Raw genomic sequence first — 19293 nt, 5'->3', positions numbered from 1 at the left:
CTTCCTGTCCTGTCCACCCCCTTGTCATATTGTATGTTGTGTATGTATGGACAGGTTAATGGATAATTTCGCTGGTATTTGTGACTAGTCACAATAAAGGGCTACTACTACTACTATAAATATATTGTGGAAACTTAATTTCCTGTAGAGCTGATTTTCAACAATTTGTATCATAAAAAGCGCTATAGAAATAAGCTTGAACTTGAACTTTATCAAGGGAAAGTACAAATTATATGTATATATAATCTGAATGACAATGCAAAAAATGTGGGCTTCATTTTCTCATAAGCAAAATATAATTTCTAGTTTATTTCAGTTTTGTGTTGAAATATAACATGCAAAATTATTAAAACTGTTTTTAAGAGAAAATGAGACACTCAGACTTTCTGTCAAACTATAATTTTAATTCTCTTACAATCTAGACAGACTCATTTTTCAACTTTACAGACTCCTTTTACAATACCATTTTCACAGGGAAAAATACAATAAATAAAAAGGAAACTATGCATTAAGCAAATATGAATAAATGTGAAATCCAAAATAAGCTGGAATGAGGAACAGATGCAGGAGTATTAGTTGTTTGCTGTCGCGACAAAAACACTCATGAACATGCAGCTGATAAATTGGGAAAATTGTGAACGTTCACACTCGGCTAATGAACTAATAATGAGAGATTATGGGAAATGTTTGTCTGAACTCATCTGACCTGACTCACACTTGTGCTTCTGTCAGTGAATATTGCATCTGGTGATGGTTCAAATGAGTCACTGACTGAAGAACTGCAGTCATCTTTACAGTGAGCCAGCATGAGACAAACAACAGCTCTTTCCACAGAGAACAAATCCATGAGCGACAGAAGCTTATTTACACCAAAACTAATTTGTAAAAAGATTGACGCTTGCATAGATTCAGCCCACATGTGGCGGTGGGCCTTTGGCCCCGATGTGCTTCTCTCCCACACACACACACACACACACACACACAGCATGAAGAATTAGATAACAGCTCTATTTCTGATGACACTGAGAGACGGCGCAAAGGTTTAACAGACACGAGGAGTGATTCACTTCATGGTGATGTGGATCTGAGCTGCTTTTACTGATGTTCAAGTCAACATGAAAGCCACTTCCTCGTTAATGTTCCTCGTCTTATCGTCCATGCTTTTTATTTTTCATTGAATTTTCTTTGTCCCTGAAATTACTTTAATTTTCACTTGCCATCAAGGCTGCCAAATAGCTCTTCAGCTGCTTTCTAAAATCGCTGTGAAGTCATTTAATGCTGGTTAATGCACTAAAGGTTACAGCAATAATAGCAGATGAGGGTGAACATGACCTTCATCCTCCATGTTCCAGGTCAAAAAAAAACCTCTTCAAACTCACTAAATGCCCACTTTACACCATTGCACCAAACTCTGATGAATAAAATCAAGTCCTGCTCTAAGAAGTAAAAGAAACTGTGAATCCACTTCATGTTGACTTTAAAAACTGCAAAAAGAAAAGCATTTATATTGAAATCTGATTAATCATACAACAATGATGTTTCAAGTAGTACATGCAGGGGTGTTAAAGTAATTCATTACACTTCATTAATATCCTTAAGTATTCATTTGGGAATACAGTCTTTGCTTGAGTGTTTTAGAAACTGCAATTTCTACTCTATTACTTTTGTTAAAGGAGAAACTGCTCCACATTTCAAAGAACCAAGTACATTATAATTTAAATATTTCCTCTTATGTAAAAATATAAGCTTATAGTGTTTTTATTTTACTAAGCTGCTAAATCAATCAGATTGAGCTCTCATACTTACTAAGCTGCTAAATCAATCAGATTGAGCTCTCATAGTTTTTTATGAACAACCAATGACATCCATTTCAATGTGAAATGTAACTGAACACAATTGCAGTCATTTGTCCTTGCGAAGAGATGCCTTAGTTAAAAAACTATAACTTTGTGTTTAAAGTTAAATGTGGAAACAAATTTTTGACACAGTATTCCCTCGCTTAAGTACAGTATCGCTGTAATTTTACACCCCTGATCACATTGTGCATCCAAATCTGCTTTCTGTCAATAAACTGAATGTCTTTGGTGTCCAACAGCTACAGGAGCCCATTAACACCACATAAGATAATGCCACAATTATGAGATAAAAAATTAAATTAGTCCATACTAAGCCATCATTTTGAAAGAAATAATGACTTTTTAATCTCATAATTTAGTCATAATTTCGATTTATCTCATAAATGTGACTTAGTGTATCATAATTTTGACTTTTATCTCATAATGACTTAGTATATGTCATAATGATTTTTGTCATTATTTGAAATATTTAAAATATTTATCTCAATTATGAACTACTGTCATAATTTGTCTATTTATAATTATAAATTAGTGTTCCACATTTTGCTTTTTATCTAATAATTAGCACTTAGTATCTCATGTTTTACTTTTATCTCATAAATGCGGCTTAGTGTATTATATTTTTTACTTTTATCTCATAATGACTTAGTAAGTCATAATGATTTTTGTTATTAATTGAAATTTGTATCTCAATTGTGACTTACTGTCATAATTTCAATGACTTAGTGTTCCACATTTTGCTTTTTATCTAATAATTATTACTTAGTATGTCATCATTTTGGCTTTTTTTTCTCATTATGACTTAGTGTCACAATTTAGATTTTTTATTTCATAATGATTTACCAAAGCAATTTTTCCTCATGTGGCAAAAACAGGCTTCTATAGATAACACTGTATAAAAGGGTCTAATACACTATACATGCAGACACAACTAAAAAGAAATGAATTGATTCATAGTGAAGAGGGTTATACAGTGATATTTTAAGGCAATGTCAAGTATCTGTGAGCGGTAGGAGGAATGACACAAGAACGATGATAATGGATATGGAGAGAGGGACGATGAGCAGATAACAGGACACAGGGAGAGAAAGAGGGACAGGAAACACTGTCAGGGACCATTTTCCACTGTCGGGTTTGTCGTCCGTGACTGTTTGAGTCTCTCGCGTTGCACAGCGGCAGATTATCAGCGGCCGCACCTGAGAAATGCTCTCCTTTGAGACAGAAACAATTAAATGAAGAGGAATCCAGTCAATATTGGATCTTTCTGTCTGTAATCTGGCTGAGCTGTCTGTAATAATTTGGTTCAAAATACTGATTTAACTACACATTTGCTTTAGACAAGTCTCTGTGTGACATATTAGTTTTATTTTTTATTTTTTCTTTACTTGAAATGAAATAAATGTTAACAGATAAACTTACAAAAAAAAACAAAAAACATTTTAACTAGTTGCCAAGGCTAAATTTCTATTTATTATTTAGTTACCTTGAAGTAGGCCTACTAAAACTATTAAATCTAAAAATTAAATTTAAAAATAATAAAAACTATATTTAATTAAAACTAGACATTTAATTAAAACTAGACATTAAAAATGACAAGAACACACAACGAAATTACTAAAACTAAACTAACTAAAATTGAAATGGAAAAATGGAACAAAAGACTTCAAAATGTTCATAAAAACTATAACAGGATAATACGGATACAATTATATATATATATATATATATATATACAATCCTTATTATTGGATATTTATAATGTATGCACAAGTAAATAAAAATTATTTTTTTAGTTTATTTGGTAAAAAAAAACAACCAGTGAAAAACATGCATTCATTATTTTTATCTAGATTATATTATTGCATTTATTGTACTTCTCGCATAATAAATTTGAATACATTTACAAATCAATTTTAGAAAATAATGAAGACGAGCATTTCAGCGATATCTTTCAGCACTCACCTCCAGTATGGTCCTGTTATGTGTGCGATGAGGACTGAGCCGTAGACTCCAGCGGTGCACCGTTCTGTGGCTCCTCCCACCGTCGTCCTCACTCTCGGTTGTGTCCTGCCGCGTGATTCGCTGACGCTTTCTCTTCCGGGAGCTGATTCGCTGGAGGGAACCCACAATCTGGAGCCTGAACGAATCACAAAGTAGAAAGAAAGCTCAAGAAGTGGACGAGGTGTAGCGCATGCATGCATGCCAATCCAGCTCAATCTCACGGCAATTCATACATATTCAATGAGGTGGCTAATTCGTACGACCTCACTCCTACAAATTTCATACCAATCGTACGTATTTTACAAGTTGTACAATTCATATGAATTTGTACGAATGAGCTACACTTAACCCCGCCACTAAACCTACCTGTCACTGGGGTGTAGACAAATCAGTGAGGTCGTATGGATTTGTCCACAATCAGCCACATCATAAAATATGTATGAATTGGTCATGAGATAGCGTTGGTCAATTACACACCTGCTGTCCGTGTCCTCAATGTCTGCATCTGCGTCACTGTCTCCCTGAAGATGAGGCTGGACACACTCCTCCTGGAACATGAGTCACACGTATAAACACACACACACACGTGCACTTTTACATTCGGAGACGTGCGGACGCTGTGCCCACCTCTGTGCCATAACCCTCTGAGTATCTTGTGATCATGGGTCTGTTCTTACCGCACTGGACACACTTCACACTGGAGTCCTGAAGACAAACAACGAGACAATGAGATGGATTGCCAAACTGCCCGACCCTTTCATTTAAACCATTTAGTTTGATCTATTTGTAGTTTTTTATATTTTTGAAATAAGTCACTTATTTAAAATTTGTATATTTATAAATTTCTATAAATTTCAAAATTTGATATATTTTTATAAATGTAATATTTTTATATAAATCACTTTCACAGACTTTTACATTAACTGTTCCCTGCTGGTGGAATGACCGGCCCAACTCAATCCGAGCAGCCGAGTCCTTAGCCATCTTTAAGTAATGGCTACAAACTTTATTTGACCCTCTAAAGCCTCAAGTATACTTCATTTTTGTATGTTTACGCTATATAAAAAAAAGGTTATTGCGACTTTTTATCTCATAATTCTGACTTTTTTTCTCATAATTGCGTGATACAAACTCACAGTTTTGCAAATTTATGTCTCACAATTCTGAGAATATCAATCTTCTTTCCCCCTCAAAACTGGACTTTAACTTGCAATTGCGAGTTTATATCTCACAATTGTGTGGAAAAACAAAAATCAGAATTGTGGGATAAAAAGTCACAATATCCTTTTTTGATTCTTTATTCAGTGGCAGAAATGGGCTTCCATGGTACGTTGTCCCTCGCATGCCCATAAAAACTGAAGTATACTTTGGGCTTAACTCTATCATTCTCTATTGTAATTCTATTTTATCTTTTTTTTTAAGCAAAAAAATTGACCCTCTAACTCTTGTATTCTGTATTTGTTTTTTAACTGCATGTTGCATATATATATATATATATATATATATATATATATATATATATATATATATATAATTTGGCTAGCCTAGACTTGTCATAGCTCTTTTGATTGTCTCTATTGTCATCATTTGTAAGTTGCTTTGGATAAAAGATTCTGCTAAGTGATTAAATGTAAGTGTAAGTTTTTTCAGCTTACCAAGGCTGCAATTATTTGATTAAAATACAATAAAAACAATAAAATTGTGAAATATTTTTTACAATTTAAAATAACCATTTTCTATGTGAACATATTGTAAACTGTAATTTATTTCTGTGATCAAAGCTGAATTTTCATCTTTATTTCTCCAGTCTTCAGTGTCACATGATTCTTCAGAAATCATACTAATATGCTGATTTACTGCTCAAGAAACATTAATTATTATTATTCTTTTGGAAACAGCTGAGTAGATTTTTTTCAGGTTTCTTTGATGAATAGAAGGTTCAAAAGAACAGTATTTATTTGAAATAGAAATCTTTTGTAACATTATGAATGTCTTTACTGTCATTTTTGGTCAATTTAATGCATCCATAATAAATAACAGTATTAATTTCCTTATTAAAAAAAACTGATGCCAGATTTTGAATGCTTTCATACACTCGCCTCCTTGGGGTGCTGATCACAGAAGGTGGTATTTTCACACAAACACACTCCCGTCGTCTGTCCACAAGCCCCCATGGCCTACAGAAAGAGAAAGTGAACATGTACAGCTCCAGTAATGGCACTCATACCTTTCCAATAATGGCGTTCATACCTCACAGTCATTGTATGAGTTGTCTGAGAAGAGGCCGTTTGAGTCAGAGTCTTTTCTTCTAATCACCTCCATCTCTCCCTGACTCACTCACACTTCCACCTACACATGGCGAGGGATAAATAAAGAAACGCTGCACCAACACAACCACTTCCACTCAAACTTACATATGCAGAGCCAGTGGGAGATCATGCTGAATGCAAATAGCAATAATAAAATGAACATTAAAATAATAACTAATCGGGCTTCTGAACTTTCAGACTTTTGATGGCCAGTATATAAATCCTGCTTCTAAAGCAAATCCAATTGTGAAGCACTGCACAGACAGTGATGCGCGTGACAAGTGTTTTGAAGTGGTTGCATCACTTTGAAGCATTGCGTGTATAAAAATACATATTTATACTCTGCGAAAGACACTGTTCTCTTTCTCTTCGAAGCATCTTTTATAAGGAAATGCAAGCGTTGCTGATTTCAGCTCAGTCCCACGCGCATCTGCCCCGCGCGCACATTAAACGCGCACATATTAATTCGCCCGAAGCGCGCAGATACTTCGCACGCATTTTCTTTCGCAAACACTGTTGTTGCGCAACACCTTCGCTTCGTAGCTGAAACATTCGGGTGCTGTCAAGCATTTAAAGTCGTGTCAAACATGCGAAACAAACAACAAACTAAGAGTTTCGCGAGGAATAAGCACGAGAAAACCGCGCAGTTTGCGAACTTCTTAAAGCGGTCTCTCTTGACTTACCTCGTCTGAAAGATGATGCATCATCTCAATCTTTTGCTTTCAGAAATATCATCTGATTGTTCCTAGATTTTGCGCGTTGGCCTATATTAAGAACTCAGGACGGATCCTTGAACGCGGAGTAGCTCGGTGTCCCGTAAATGCTTGACATTGTAGTTTCGGTGTCGGTCGCTCGTCGAATAATAACGGTGCAGTCCGCGGGAGCGCGCCTGCCATAAATAACATCCCGGAGCAGGGGGAAGGAGCGTGCGCGCTCCCGTGGTGGGGGGCGGAGGAGACGTATGGCGTTTCGAAGGACCAATGGAGTGTTATCAGCTTCAGCTCCATCACTGGATACAATACAAGGTTCAGAGCAGTTAAGTGTCTTACAAAACAATTCATAGAATGTTTTGGAAAGATTCAAGCTGAATATTTCTTATACCTGTGAATTTTGTGGTCAATAAAAATATAATATTTTACTTTTCTTTTTTTCTTCTTTTTCATTGTATTCACTCAAGATTATTTTGGAAAAAAAAAATGGAATTCTATATTAACAGAAAAATGGAGTGTATTGACATTTGTATTTTATGTACTTTTTCTACAGAAAAATGAACATTTGAATTGTAAAGCCTATATTTGTTTATATTGCAAGGAAAATTCCATATACGTAAGAAGAAGTGGGCTCACTGTAGACCATGTTTTTCCACATTTCATAAATGGCTTTAAATTATATGTAAATCTCTGGGGACAAACAATAAACAAAAATCCACTGAAAACATGTAATGCTCTGAAATAATTGAAATAAATGTAATTTTCTTCCTTTCTTTTTTCTCTGACAGCTAATGTTAATTTGATCATGTGAATATGTAATACACCTTGTTCTTGTGACAATGAATAAATAAAGCATTAAAAGACCGGTGTTAATGTGATTATAATATTTCTAAAATCCCCCTCAAATTATCCCAATTTCATCAGCAGGCTCTTCTCACTTGGAAAATGTGTTACTCTCACAACTTACCTTACTTACTTTACTTTTAGTCATTTAGCAGACACTTCTATCCAAAGCGACTTACAAATAAGAAAGAGTAACTAAAACTAAAAGTTAACACTCTGTAAATACTCTATACACACACATTTAAGAAAATACAGAAATTAAATAAAATTGACAAATGCATACAACAACAACATTTCAATAGTAAACATATAAAGGAAAAAAATAAGTAAATAAAATAAAAATAAAAAGCGATACTAATATCCTTTGCCAGTTATACTGAGTTAATATATATATTAACTCAATAATTGATCCCTGCTAAAAAAAAAATAAAAAAATAAAATAAAACAAGACAATAGAAGCCCAATAGAAACCATCACAGAAATTCCAATGGTTTCCATTAAAATACCATTATAAACCATTAGCTTTTTCCAGTAAAACCATTACAAGATTCCTTTTTGCAGTGTGTTTTGGGCATTTTTCCAATAGGATTTAACATCCCACCAATAGAATCCATCACATACCAGTAGACACCATTATAGTTTCCATTAAAACCAATACAATTCCCATTATAACCATTAAATTACATTTGGGCAGGGTTCTATTGTTTTGTGTTTGTTTGTTTGTTTTTGTTTTTCAGCAGGGATAATATTGACTGGAGAAGAGCTTGGTTAATTCCTTTTAAACACTGTATTAATAAAAAAATAAAAGAAATGCACTTCCAATTTACCCTTCTAAAACTTTAATATCAAGAGTCACTGATACTGATGATGTGTGCTGTTTGTGTAACTCTGAGAAACAGATAGTGACTGTAAAGTCGTAAACAGGTTTTAGATGGATTCGACTTAAATTAGATACACTTGCATAAAGAAAAAAAAAATATATATTTTTATGTTGTGAATGGAAATGTTAAATTATAAAGAAAAGAAAATTGGAACACATTAAAACATACATATAGATAAGTAGAAATCCTAAAGGAATACTAATGAGATGTGTTTCATAATTTTGAACATATCCTATTGGGATCAACCAAATATAATTTAAGAATCAATAGGAGACTAATGAATATAAATGAGCCTAACTGAAAATAGGAATTACGATTCATTTAAGAAGAAAGAGAGAGAGAAAAAATAAATCCATATTTAAAACTAGAAGTGTAGCAGTCCAATGGTTATTGAAGTATATATATATATATATATATATATATATACTGCTGGAGTTCTGACCAACATCTCCTTCACTTCATAATGAATAACGTCTCACTGATTCTAACTGATCTTCTGACTGAAGTCAGGGATTGCCCTCTCTAGCTAATTAAATGTCATTAAACACTATTATGGACAACATCCAGCCCTGTGATACCAATCACTTCCCCCGGCTCTACAAACAATCATAAACAGCTTTTGGAGACAGAGCCACATGAGACGTAATTCGTGCCATTCAGTGCTCTTTTTGTATTATTTATCAACTGTTATGGTGTTTATTCATATTTTGAATTAGCTTTTATTTTTATATGTTTGGTTTTCATTTAGTTTGAGTAATTTTGTTATTTTTTTTATATTTCAGTTTAGCTTTCATTTCATTTTATTTCAGTTTTAGTTTTAATTATATATATATATATATATATATATATATGCAAACATTCTTTGAAATATATCTATAACTGTGCCTTTGTTACAAATGTACTTTACTGCAATAAAATAAAGGGGAAAAATCATATGGTTACAGAAAAAAAAAAAAAAACATTAATTTTCACTTAATGTCACTTAATGTCAATCCAAATGCTTGCTAAGTGCTGGCAAGTACTTGAATCTACACAAACATCCATATAAAAGCCAAGAAAATGTCATTTTGTCTCAAAAATAGCAATCTGCAAAGGCTTATGGATATGTTTGCAGGAGCTGAACTGGAAAATTGCTATGCATTCGTTTTACACAACCAGGTAGTTCAGTTCTTAAAGCAGCTTGAACTCAGTCCTTCAATGCTTTTAGTTTATTTAGTTGACTTTTATGAAAACATTTCATATTTTGGCAAATAGCAAGCCACTTTCAGTGTGCATCTGCAAGAATCATTCACACTGAACTTTAATATTTAGAGGACTGTTTAGATCCTTAACCATCATGCATGAGCAACATTAATAGTGATGACTGACTTGATTGTATCATCAAGAACCATACGCAATCCGCGTCCCAACATAGACTGACTCTCAAAGGAATAAGGAGGGATGCCATTATAACCTGGGAAAACTGAGAACACTAGAGAGACGAAAGAGAGCGAAAGGGTGGAGACAGAGAGATAGTGAAGCTGTGTGTACAGAAGCAGCGATATAAACAGGAGATGCTGGAGAGATTAGGAAATTAAAGGAAAGGGCGCAACTCAAATAAACGCTCAAACAAGCACACTCTTTTCTGTCTAAACGACCCCTCATAACGTCTGGGATGCAGACGGAGTGTCACTCTCTCTCACAAATACTGGACACTGAAGGGATTCTACAGCATTTGACTTCGTGTAGAAGCATATTCACTGGAGAGCTTCTGAAATACTGCAGCATCGGCTCTGAAGGATGCACACCTCAACCGAGTGTGAGAGAACATCTGACATCCACTGGTGCTCTTCATAACACAGACAAGCTCTTTAATGTGAGCCTTCAGACAGATTTTGCAGAAGTTCAAACTCAATGTAGACTGATTTTTACGCCTAAAGTTACAGTGGAGATTCTCAGAGTAGATGCGTCATTTGAAACACCACTGCAAAAAGTGCGCTGCATGTGTTTTCCTGCACGTTCTTGATGGTCCTGTGAATGGATTATGTTTGTTTTGAAGTACATGAAGTCATATGGTTCTTAATTTTTGGAAATCTTATTACAACAAGAGAAACGTTGGAGGAGTTGCATGTTCTTCAGCAAGTTCATGATGCAACTATTGAATGGACACTGATCATTTTTATTGAGGTAAACAATTTCTGTTAAACTCTGAAGTAAACTCCAAAGTTGACCATTGTGTTTATTTGGAGAAGAAAAAGAACAAGTTTTGCCAAGCAAGCATCTTTTTGCACATGCATTTACTTTCCTCAAGTGCTTCAAGAGTAAATCACCAAGAATATCCAATGAAGGAAGCCGAATCTTCTCTTCTCGACACCACCTGGTCTTCCCTCGTAAAACACGCCCCTCTGCTCCGCCTAAATGCCCTTGACTTCTCTGACCTATGGGATGATGAGGATCTTGAGCTGGACAGCACTGATGATGACTCCTCCCACACTTCGGCCAATCAAATTGCAGCCACACCCATCCTCCCGCCTCCTCCCCCTTTGGCCCCACCCCCCTCTGTAGCTAGCGAATCACCGCGACCGTCAGGCTGCCGTACTCTGAGGCTCCACTGGAGTGCACTGTTGAGTCTGCAGCCTTTGCCGAGAGTGGGCCGCTTCGGGCTTCAGTCGATCTGGGCCGGCCTGGAACCAGTTCAGCTAGACACCAATAGACTGGAATACCTGTTTGAGAGCAAAAGCAGCAACAAAAGCTCCCTCTGCAGTCTGATGGGGGCACGACAGGTAGGACTTCAATGTTTAAAGTGCACAGACAACCATTAGTAAACACAGGGCGGTCCCTACCCACATAGCACACGTACATCTGCAAGATATCTGTTAAAGATCGCTTGATGGAAAGCATCTGCTGTGTACAAAAAACTGGCAGACGTCTTTAAGATGTCAGTTTTACATACATTCTGAATCATAAACATCTTAAAGGCATCTAATAAACCTCTATTTGGCATCTGATTGAAAAGGTATAGCTGTATTGCAGATGAGCAAACACTCTAAAAAAGGCATCTTGCAGATGTCAAATAGACGTCTCCATGAAGTAAGTGTGCTGTCAGGGTAGATAGTATAAGCACCGCTGCCCCAGTAAAATATTACTGTTAAATCCTTATGTGTCAATGAAGATTACCGTATACTGGAGAATCATTTTCAGCAATTAAGTATGTGTGTTTTTTATCAGCTGTTAACAATCAGAACTAGCGATGATAGATCGGTCAAAGGGGTTTGCCACAAAGTCTGAAATTGATATCGATTCACTTTGATTCATTCGGACATTGTCTGCAGCAGTTTCTCACACCACAATAGTATGAAATCATAAAAAGAAATCATGTTTTGGCAAGTCATAATTATGACTTTAAAAGTCATCATTATGAGACGAAAAATCATAATTATGAGATAAAGTCAAAATTATGACAAAACCATATGAAATACAAAGTCAAAAAGATTACTTTAAAAGTACAAATTATGACTTTACAAGTCCAAAGTATGACAAAATCATAATTATGAGATTAAAAAGTCCAAATTATGACTTTAAAAATTGAAATTATGACACTTAGTCACAATTATGAGATAAAAAGTCAAAATTGCATTCTACTTTATTTATCCTTTATTTTGCAAGGATAGATCACAGAGATCACTATTTCCAGGGAGTCCTGGCCAAAATTATGATATAAAAAGTAAATTATGACTAAAAATTGAGACATTATCTATATATTTTTCTCATAATTTTGATTTAGAATGTCATCATTTTGACTTTTAACATCAGAATTACAACTTGTCATGATTATAACATTTGAAGTCATAATTTTAACTTTATATTTCATATATGACATATAAAGTAATTAGTATGACATATGACATATTAGTAATTAGTAATTATAGTATGTCTTAGCAAACAATGATTTTTTTTTCTTTCCGTATGTGGCTGAAATGGATTTCCATAAAATGAAATGGTATATTTTATAAAACAGAAAGCAAACGATGAGGATGAGGTGGATTTTGGTTTCCAGCATTTGTGCTCCACATCTTTTTCTCTGTTTATCCCTGCAGCAGAAGCAGCTGTGTGTGTCTGTATTGGGTGTAAAGCGCAGTAACATCATCACTATAACTCTGAGCAGTCTGCCACCGGTTCACCTGCTTCCCCCTGCCATATACAGCATGGACAACACTGTACTAGACAGAGAAGACATCCAGGTGTGTTCCCTACAGCGCTGTTAAAGTCAATATGAGAACAAAATTTATATATGTATGACTAGAACCTTTCACTAATACATGTGACAAATTACAGCAACAGTGAATGGAAAGCATGAGTGTTTATTGACATTATTGTGGCTCAGAGGTTGCAGATGCTGGTTCCCACCGAAGAGGAGCTGAATCTGATAAAGGAGGCAAAAGCTCAGGCCCCGCGTTCATCTCTGGGCCCCGCAGAACAGTGTCTCCTGACCCTGGGCAATGTTCCTCATCTGAGTGCCAGACTGCAGCTGTGGGCCTTCACTCTGGACCACGACACACTGGAAAGAGTGAGAGAGAGGAGTTACGTTTCTTATAGCTAGGCTAGAGTGTTTGTCAGTGCAAACTCACAGCAATGCTGAAATTGACCTGACACTTTTATAGCAATTTCCAATCAGCCGTATTGTAACAACCGTAAAAGCGTTTTGAGGGCTGACAATGAAAACATTTGAAAACAGGGTTTAAAGTGCAAGTTTTTGAAAACAATACTGTTACTGTCTCAGTGTAAACTACAAAAATGCAAATTTGTGAAAATTTCAGTCTATGCTTTGCGCACAATATGGGGTAACGTGTAAACAATCAGCAAAAGGTTCATTCTATGACCGCAATAATAAGCATTTTCAAAAACTGGGTACAGTGATGACATTATTTTACGCATTAATTATCAATCAGTAAATGGACATTTAAAAGTATAAAAGCATTAACAAATTACTTTCAACTTACCGTGAATAACTCTCTTAATAAAAAGAACCTCTTTCTATCCTCAACAATATTGTGGATGTGTTAAACATCATTATAGTAATATATGGCTATATTTCATAACAATTCAATTTTGCTGCATCCGCGTGAAAACAAGCCTGAAAAGAGACATGGAGATTTGGGGAGAAAGATGCAAGATTCTTAGTGCATTCCAGGGAATTATCTGTGGTTTATATCGTTTATTAAATCGGGAGAGCAGACTATTGAGCAGGGATTGTTTTGACAACATTGTCCTCTGTATGCAAAACCTCTCAAAAATCCATTTTTAGTACATTGTTGTCATGTAAACATACCCTTAGTCTCAAACATCAGGGTTTGTTTTCTGATACTGTTCCAGATTGGAAAAAAATTAAATAAATATTAATATCAATATTCTTAATTAACTATCCAAAACACTCTCATTGCAAAGCTATTGTATGTTTTGTACATTTCGTATTTTTTTTTCAAAGTAAGTTTTACAAGAAAATACTATTTCAGTATTTCTAAAAAAATAATAATAATAATAATAAAAAGGTAATTTAATGTATTGTTTATTGAAACTTACAATTTCTGATAGATAATGTTTCAAAGTAAATCCAGCACTATTTTTTTTTTTCAGTGTGGCTAATTGGTATGAATTCGTATGATCTCATTTGTACATTTTCAGACAATATTTTTATTGACAGTTTGGTTTTCCATTAAAAATCACATTATACAAATTGATACAAAATCACCACCTTTTAAAATAGTTAGGTATTGTCATGAGCTCAGGTTGCATTATCCTTCATTGTATGAGTTAAATCTGTACCGGAAAACTGTCCAGGCATGTGCATGGCGTGCGTGACCTTATTTGAATACAATCATCAACTAAGATAAATAAATGAACTGAGGGTGAGAGCACTGATCTGCTGTTTTCTGTCATGTCTGGTCATTTGTAGTGTTTGTTTTTATGCAGCTCTGTTCCATACTTTACTCATGCGTGTAAACAGGAAATCGCAGAGCCGCTCTTCCATCTAAAGCTTGCCATGGAGCAGCTGGCGGCCAATCAGACGTTTCGCTGCATACTAGCGACTGTGCTGGCCGTCGGAAACTTTCTGAACGGCTGTAAGGTGAGGATGAGTGTATAAAGATGTGTGCAGTCACACCCGACCCACATGTTGCATGATGGTGTGTGTTTTTACAGGCGAAGGGGTTCGAGTTGAGTTACCTGGGCAAACTCTCTCAGGTGAGAGACACTCATGGCCGGCAGCCTCTGCTTCATCACGTATGTGTGTTATTGCTCCAGCTTTACCCACAATCCTCTGATCTGTACCCCGACATTACTGCTGTCACAAAAGCCAGCAAGGTATGAGGCTATGTTTGGTATGTATGTTTTGTGCAGTATGCACAGAATATGGCCTACTATTAAAAAATCATGAGAAACAATATGCACTGCAAATGTTTCAAATATACTGCACTCTTGCTTTCCACTTTTGGCAGTCTATCAAAATAATGACCCAGGAAATGTTAAAAACTGATATTACCTCAGGTTGTACAAAATATTTTTGGCAAAAGGGCCATCGACAGTATTTAGTAGGTGTGATTCCCTACCCTGTTCATGCAACAGCTTACAGTATTCAAGTCTGAATAGAAATCTCCAAGTAACCTGTGACTACAGTGAAACTATAGGAAATATTGAGGCTGTCTAACTCAGGGATTCTCAATTCTGGCCTGCAAAATCCATTTGCCTGCAGAGTTCAGCTCCAATCAAACACATCTGAACAAGATAATCAAGGTCTTCGGGATTCGGGACCACTAGAAAGTTACAGGCAGGTGAGTTTGATCAAAGTTGGAGCGTAACGGATATTGCGGGCCAGAGTTTAGAACCCCTGGTCTAATCAAGGCACGAGTTCATCGCTCAGATTACTGTGTAGAAAGTGGAGAAAATGAGTTATGAAAACTGACGGGTCAATTCTTTTGTAAGTCGCTTTGGATAAAAGCATCTGCTAATTTGTATCCTGTTTGTTGTTTTGAACATGTTTCCTATAGTGACCGTGTTTCCTTCTCTTGTCTGTATCCCTCTTTTCCTGTCTCTGATAAACATTCACACGCTGGTGGCTAGTGTGACTACACACAAGTGCAGCTGAATCTCTCACAGCTTGAATTGCTTTGCAAAGCATGCTGGGATCAACTCCGACTACTTGAGAAGGATGGGAAAAAGAAGAAAGGTGGAGGAAGAAAAGAGGAAGGCGGAGAAGAGACAACGCTCCATCAGAGGCTTACCCAGTTTCTGAAAGACTTTGAGGAGAGGTTGAAAGTGCTACGAGCCGTTCACCGCAGAGTCATCAACAGGTAAAATGAGTTAGTTAACACAAAATGCCAAAACAGGCAATAGCTATATTGTCATTGAAACATTTGCCTTGAACCACATGCCAATATTTTTTTTTTGCACTCATTTAGCCAAATATGTTTGTAAAAACCTTTTGACAAAAAGTCTAGAGAGACATAAACAACAACACAAAGCTAAATTAAACTAAAATATTTAAATAAACTTCAGAGCTATACAATTCTACGGTCATGAAACATTAAATCAAAATTGTCTAAATTATTGATCGGTATGGTTAATTTATTCAATACTATTTCATCTTACCACACATGCAGTTAAGTGTAATACGTAAAATGTTAGTTCAACCAAAAATGAAAATTAGCCTGTGACGTACTCACCCTCGAGGCATCCTAGGTGTATATTACTGTCTTCTTTCAGATGAATCCAGTCGGAGTTATATTAAAAATTGTCCTGGCCCTCCAAGCCTTACAATGGGGTAAGCGGGTGAGTTTTGTCAACAGTCCAGAAGACGTGAAGGAAAGTGCGCGCATCTGTAATAAAACGTGCCTCACATGGCTCTGGGGGGTGAATAAAGGACTCCTGTAGCGAGTCCATGTGTTTTTGAAAGAAAAATATCCATATTTCAAATGTAATAAACACTTTTCTCTCACTTCTGCTGACTGTTGTACACTGAAGCCGATGGATGACGCGTCGCTCGCGAGTTTGTTTAGAGGAGCAAAGGAAGCAAAGCTTCCTTACTTTTGCTAAGGAAAACCAGTCTCCTCTTGGCTTATGAATGAATGAATGAATGATGCATTTATATAGCGCTTTATTGTGTATTGCTGTACACCCAAAGCGCTTTACAATCATGTGGGGGGGGGGTGCTTTTTGACAGTATAGTGTCCCCGTCACTATACCGGGGCGTTAGGACCCACACAGACCACAGGGTTATCACCCCCTGCTGGCCTCACTAACACCTCTTCCAGCAGCAACCTAGTTTTCCCAGGAGATCTCCCATCCAGGTACTGACCAGGCTCAACCCTGCTTAGCTTCAGTGGGCGACCAGTCTTGGGCTGCAGGGTGATATGGCTGTGGCTTATAATGAAATCCTCCAACATTTTTCTTTACAAATCCTCATTTTGGGGGCAGTCGTGGCCTAGTGGATAGAGAGTTGGACTTGTAACCCGAAGGTTGTGGGTTCGAGTCTCTGGTCCGGCAGGGATTGTAGGTGGGGGGAGTGAATAACCAACACTCTCTCCACCCTCAATACCACGACTGAGGTTAGACCCTTGAGCAAGGCACCGAACCCCCAACTGCTCCCCGGGCGCCGCAACGTTGGCTGCCCACTGCTCCGGGTGTATGTTCACTACTGAGTGTACACTTGGATGGGTTAAATGCAGAGCACACATTTCACTGCTGGTTATACTCTGTATAATTGTGTATGTGACAAATAAAAACAATTTTTTTTTTTTTTTGTGTGTTTAATTCGTGAGTGGTGTTTTATTTTGTTCTCTCTCTGCGTTCATCACTAATCACACAACGCTGATGTCCTACGTCATCTGCCGGAACGACTTCTGCATACAACAGTCAGTGGAAGTAAGAAAAAAGTGTTTATTACGTTTGAAATATGGATATTTATCTTACAAAAACACATGGATTTGCTACAGGAGTCCTTTATTCACCCACCAGAGCCATGTGAGGCACGTTTTGTTACGGATGCGCGCACTTTATCTTCTGGACTGTTGACAAAACTCACCCGCTTACCCCCATTGTAATGCTTGGAGGGGCCAGGACAATTTTTAATATAACGCCGAATGTATTCGTCTGAAAGAAGAAAGTCATATACACCTAGGATGCTTTGAGGGTGAGTAAAACAGGCTAATTTTACTTTTTGGGTGAACTAACCCTTTAATATATAAAATGTCATGAAATGTCCAAGACATCGCAGTGCTCAATTTGTTTTATTTTTCCTTGAATTTAGATTCCACTCGTTCCTGCTCTTCCTGGGTTATTCGCGTACCATGGCGAGAGAAACGAGTGCAGAGGTGTTTTGTAAGACTGTCAGTGACTTCGCTCTGGAGTACAGAGCCACTCGCAATGCTATCCTTCAACAGAGGGAGAGAGAGAAAGAGAAACACAGTCAAAATACACCTAAACTCAAACCCAGACTCCATCAAAGCCCGTCTGATGTAAGTAACAGGCACTTTTCACAAATAAGTGCCTGAAACACTTTTTTCAAGCAGATATTTAGCTACTATTTATGTATATTTAAAAGTTATATATTAACATTATGTATATTTGGTCACACTATTAATTCTAATTTTTAATTTAAATTTTAATTCTTATTAAAAGGTAGTTGTTAAATTTAGGCATCGGGTATTTAAATAATGCTTTATCAACAAAATCTGCAAGCTCCTAACTGAAAAGTGTTTATGTTTTAGAGAAAGAAAAGTGAACCAACATTTACAGCCCATTTTCTCCAAATGTGTCCATTGTGATTAGGAAGCTATACATAATGAAGGAGTATTTTCTTTAGGAGAATCAGGAGCAGGTGAAACTTGAAGAGGTTTTGAAGACTCCTGAATCATTCCACTTTGACTTCACTCTTCCACGACAACGCAGCAAGACGAGTGACAACAAACGTAGCCTATTATAAACATGACTACATACTTTAGTTGCATTTAAAGAAATAAATACAATATTCACAAATATTAATGGTTGATTTGTTGCAGGCTGTCACTCCCGAAAGCTGAAGTGGTGAAGTTCAGTCCTTATTTCCTCTAAAAGTGTAGCTCATTGATGTGTTAGCTTGCCAACTATATTATTTGATTATGCAAGCAAAACTAACTAACATCTGACTTCCTCTGAACTAAATAACATCTGTTTTTTTTGTCAATTCTTTTGCATTGTTGGTAAGTTAGCAGCTGTCACAAACCTTGGTAACGTTTAGGTCAAAAGCAGTTATTTTGGATGCTGAATTAATTGTTTTGTTCATTATTGTTTTAATGTTTCCATTGTGACAACTTACCACTTATATTGAGATAAGTGACTTGCTTACTTTATGTTTTTCACATTATATTAACGGTACAGTTGTATAAACTACAGTAAACAGTTAGTAGCGTTCTTGCCATAATGTCCTGCAATGATTGAGAATGTCAAATAAATCCTGTTCTTCAATAATATTGTGATAATCATTCAATGGCTTTGTGTTATGTTGATGTAAGTTTATGTATTTAATGTTTTTTTTGTTTGTTTGTTTACAATCATGGTGTTTTACAGAAACAGTTGAATATCAGAATACCACAGTTTATTGTTCATTATATAAAACTGTTATAAATGAATATTTCCTACAGTGTTTTTAAAGTATTTATTTTAATGGCTTACACACCTAACC

General features: G+C 36.1%; 2 protein-coding genes across 5 annotated transcripts; one reads left to right on the top strand and one right to left on the bottom strand.

Moving 5' to 3' along the window:
• Positions 1-386: 386 nt before the first annotated feature.
• Positions 387-7081, bottom strand: LOC306881872 (uncharacterized protein). Of its 4 annotated transcripts, XR_013785176.1 has the most exons (8): positions 6850-7081; positions 6108-6206; positions 5957-6034; positions 4485-4562; positions 4335-4405; positions 3819-3993; positions 2619-3067; positions 387-2423 (listed from the first exon to the last, which is right to left on the bottom strand). XR_013785176.1 is itself a non-coding variant. In XM_079436208.1 (7 exons), exons 2-7 carry the CDS (start codon positions 6177-6179, stop codon positions 2849-2851), a joined length of 693 nt encoding a protein of 230 aa, XP_079292334.1. In that variant the 5' UTR covers positions 6180-6206; positions 6850-7081; the 3' UTR covers positions 387-2848. The 4 variants fall into 4 exon arrangements, 2 of the variants coding, with proteins under 2 accessions (XP_079292334.1, XP_079292335.1); XR_013785177.1 differs by lacking the exon at positions 6108-6206 and having other exon boundaries at positions 6850-7051; XM_079436208.1 differs by having other exon boundaries at positions 387-3067.
• A 3161-nt stretch (positions 7082-10242) lies between these two features.
• On the top strand, positions 10243-19247 carry LOC306888432 (FH1/FH2 domain-containing protein 1-like). Its single transcript, XM_079446731.1, has 8 exons — positions 10243-11362; positions 12677-12820; positions 12964-13146; positions 14584-14703; positions 14778-14939; positions 15696-15925; positions 17881-18088; positions 18436-19247. Exons 1-8 carry the CDS (start codon positions 10871-10873, stop codon positions 18553-18555), a joined length of 1659 nt encoding a protein of 552 aa, XP_079302857.1. The 5' UTR covers positions 10243-10870; the 3' UTR covers positions 18556-19247.
• The last annotated feature ends 46 nt before the right edge of the window (positions 19248-19293 follow it).

The sequence above is a fragment of the Barbus barbus genome (assembly GCF_936440315.1).
Source record: "Barbus barbus genome assembly, chromosome: 2".
Taxonomy (NCBI): Eukaryota; Metazoa; Chordata; class Actinopteri; order Cypriniformes; family Cyprinidae; genus Barbus; species Barbus barbus.
Note: the sequence above shows the minus strand (reverse complement) of the source record. Positions and strands in the feature narration are given on the sequence as shown.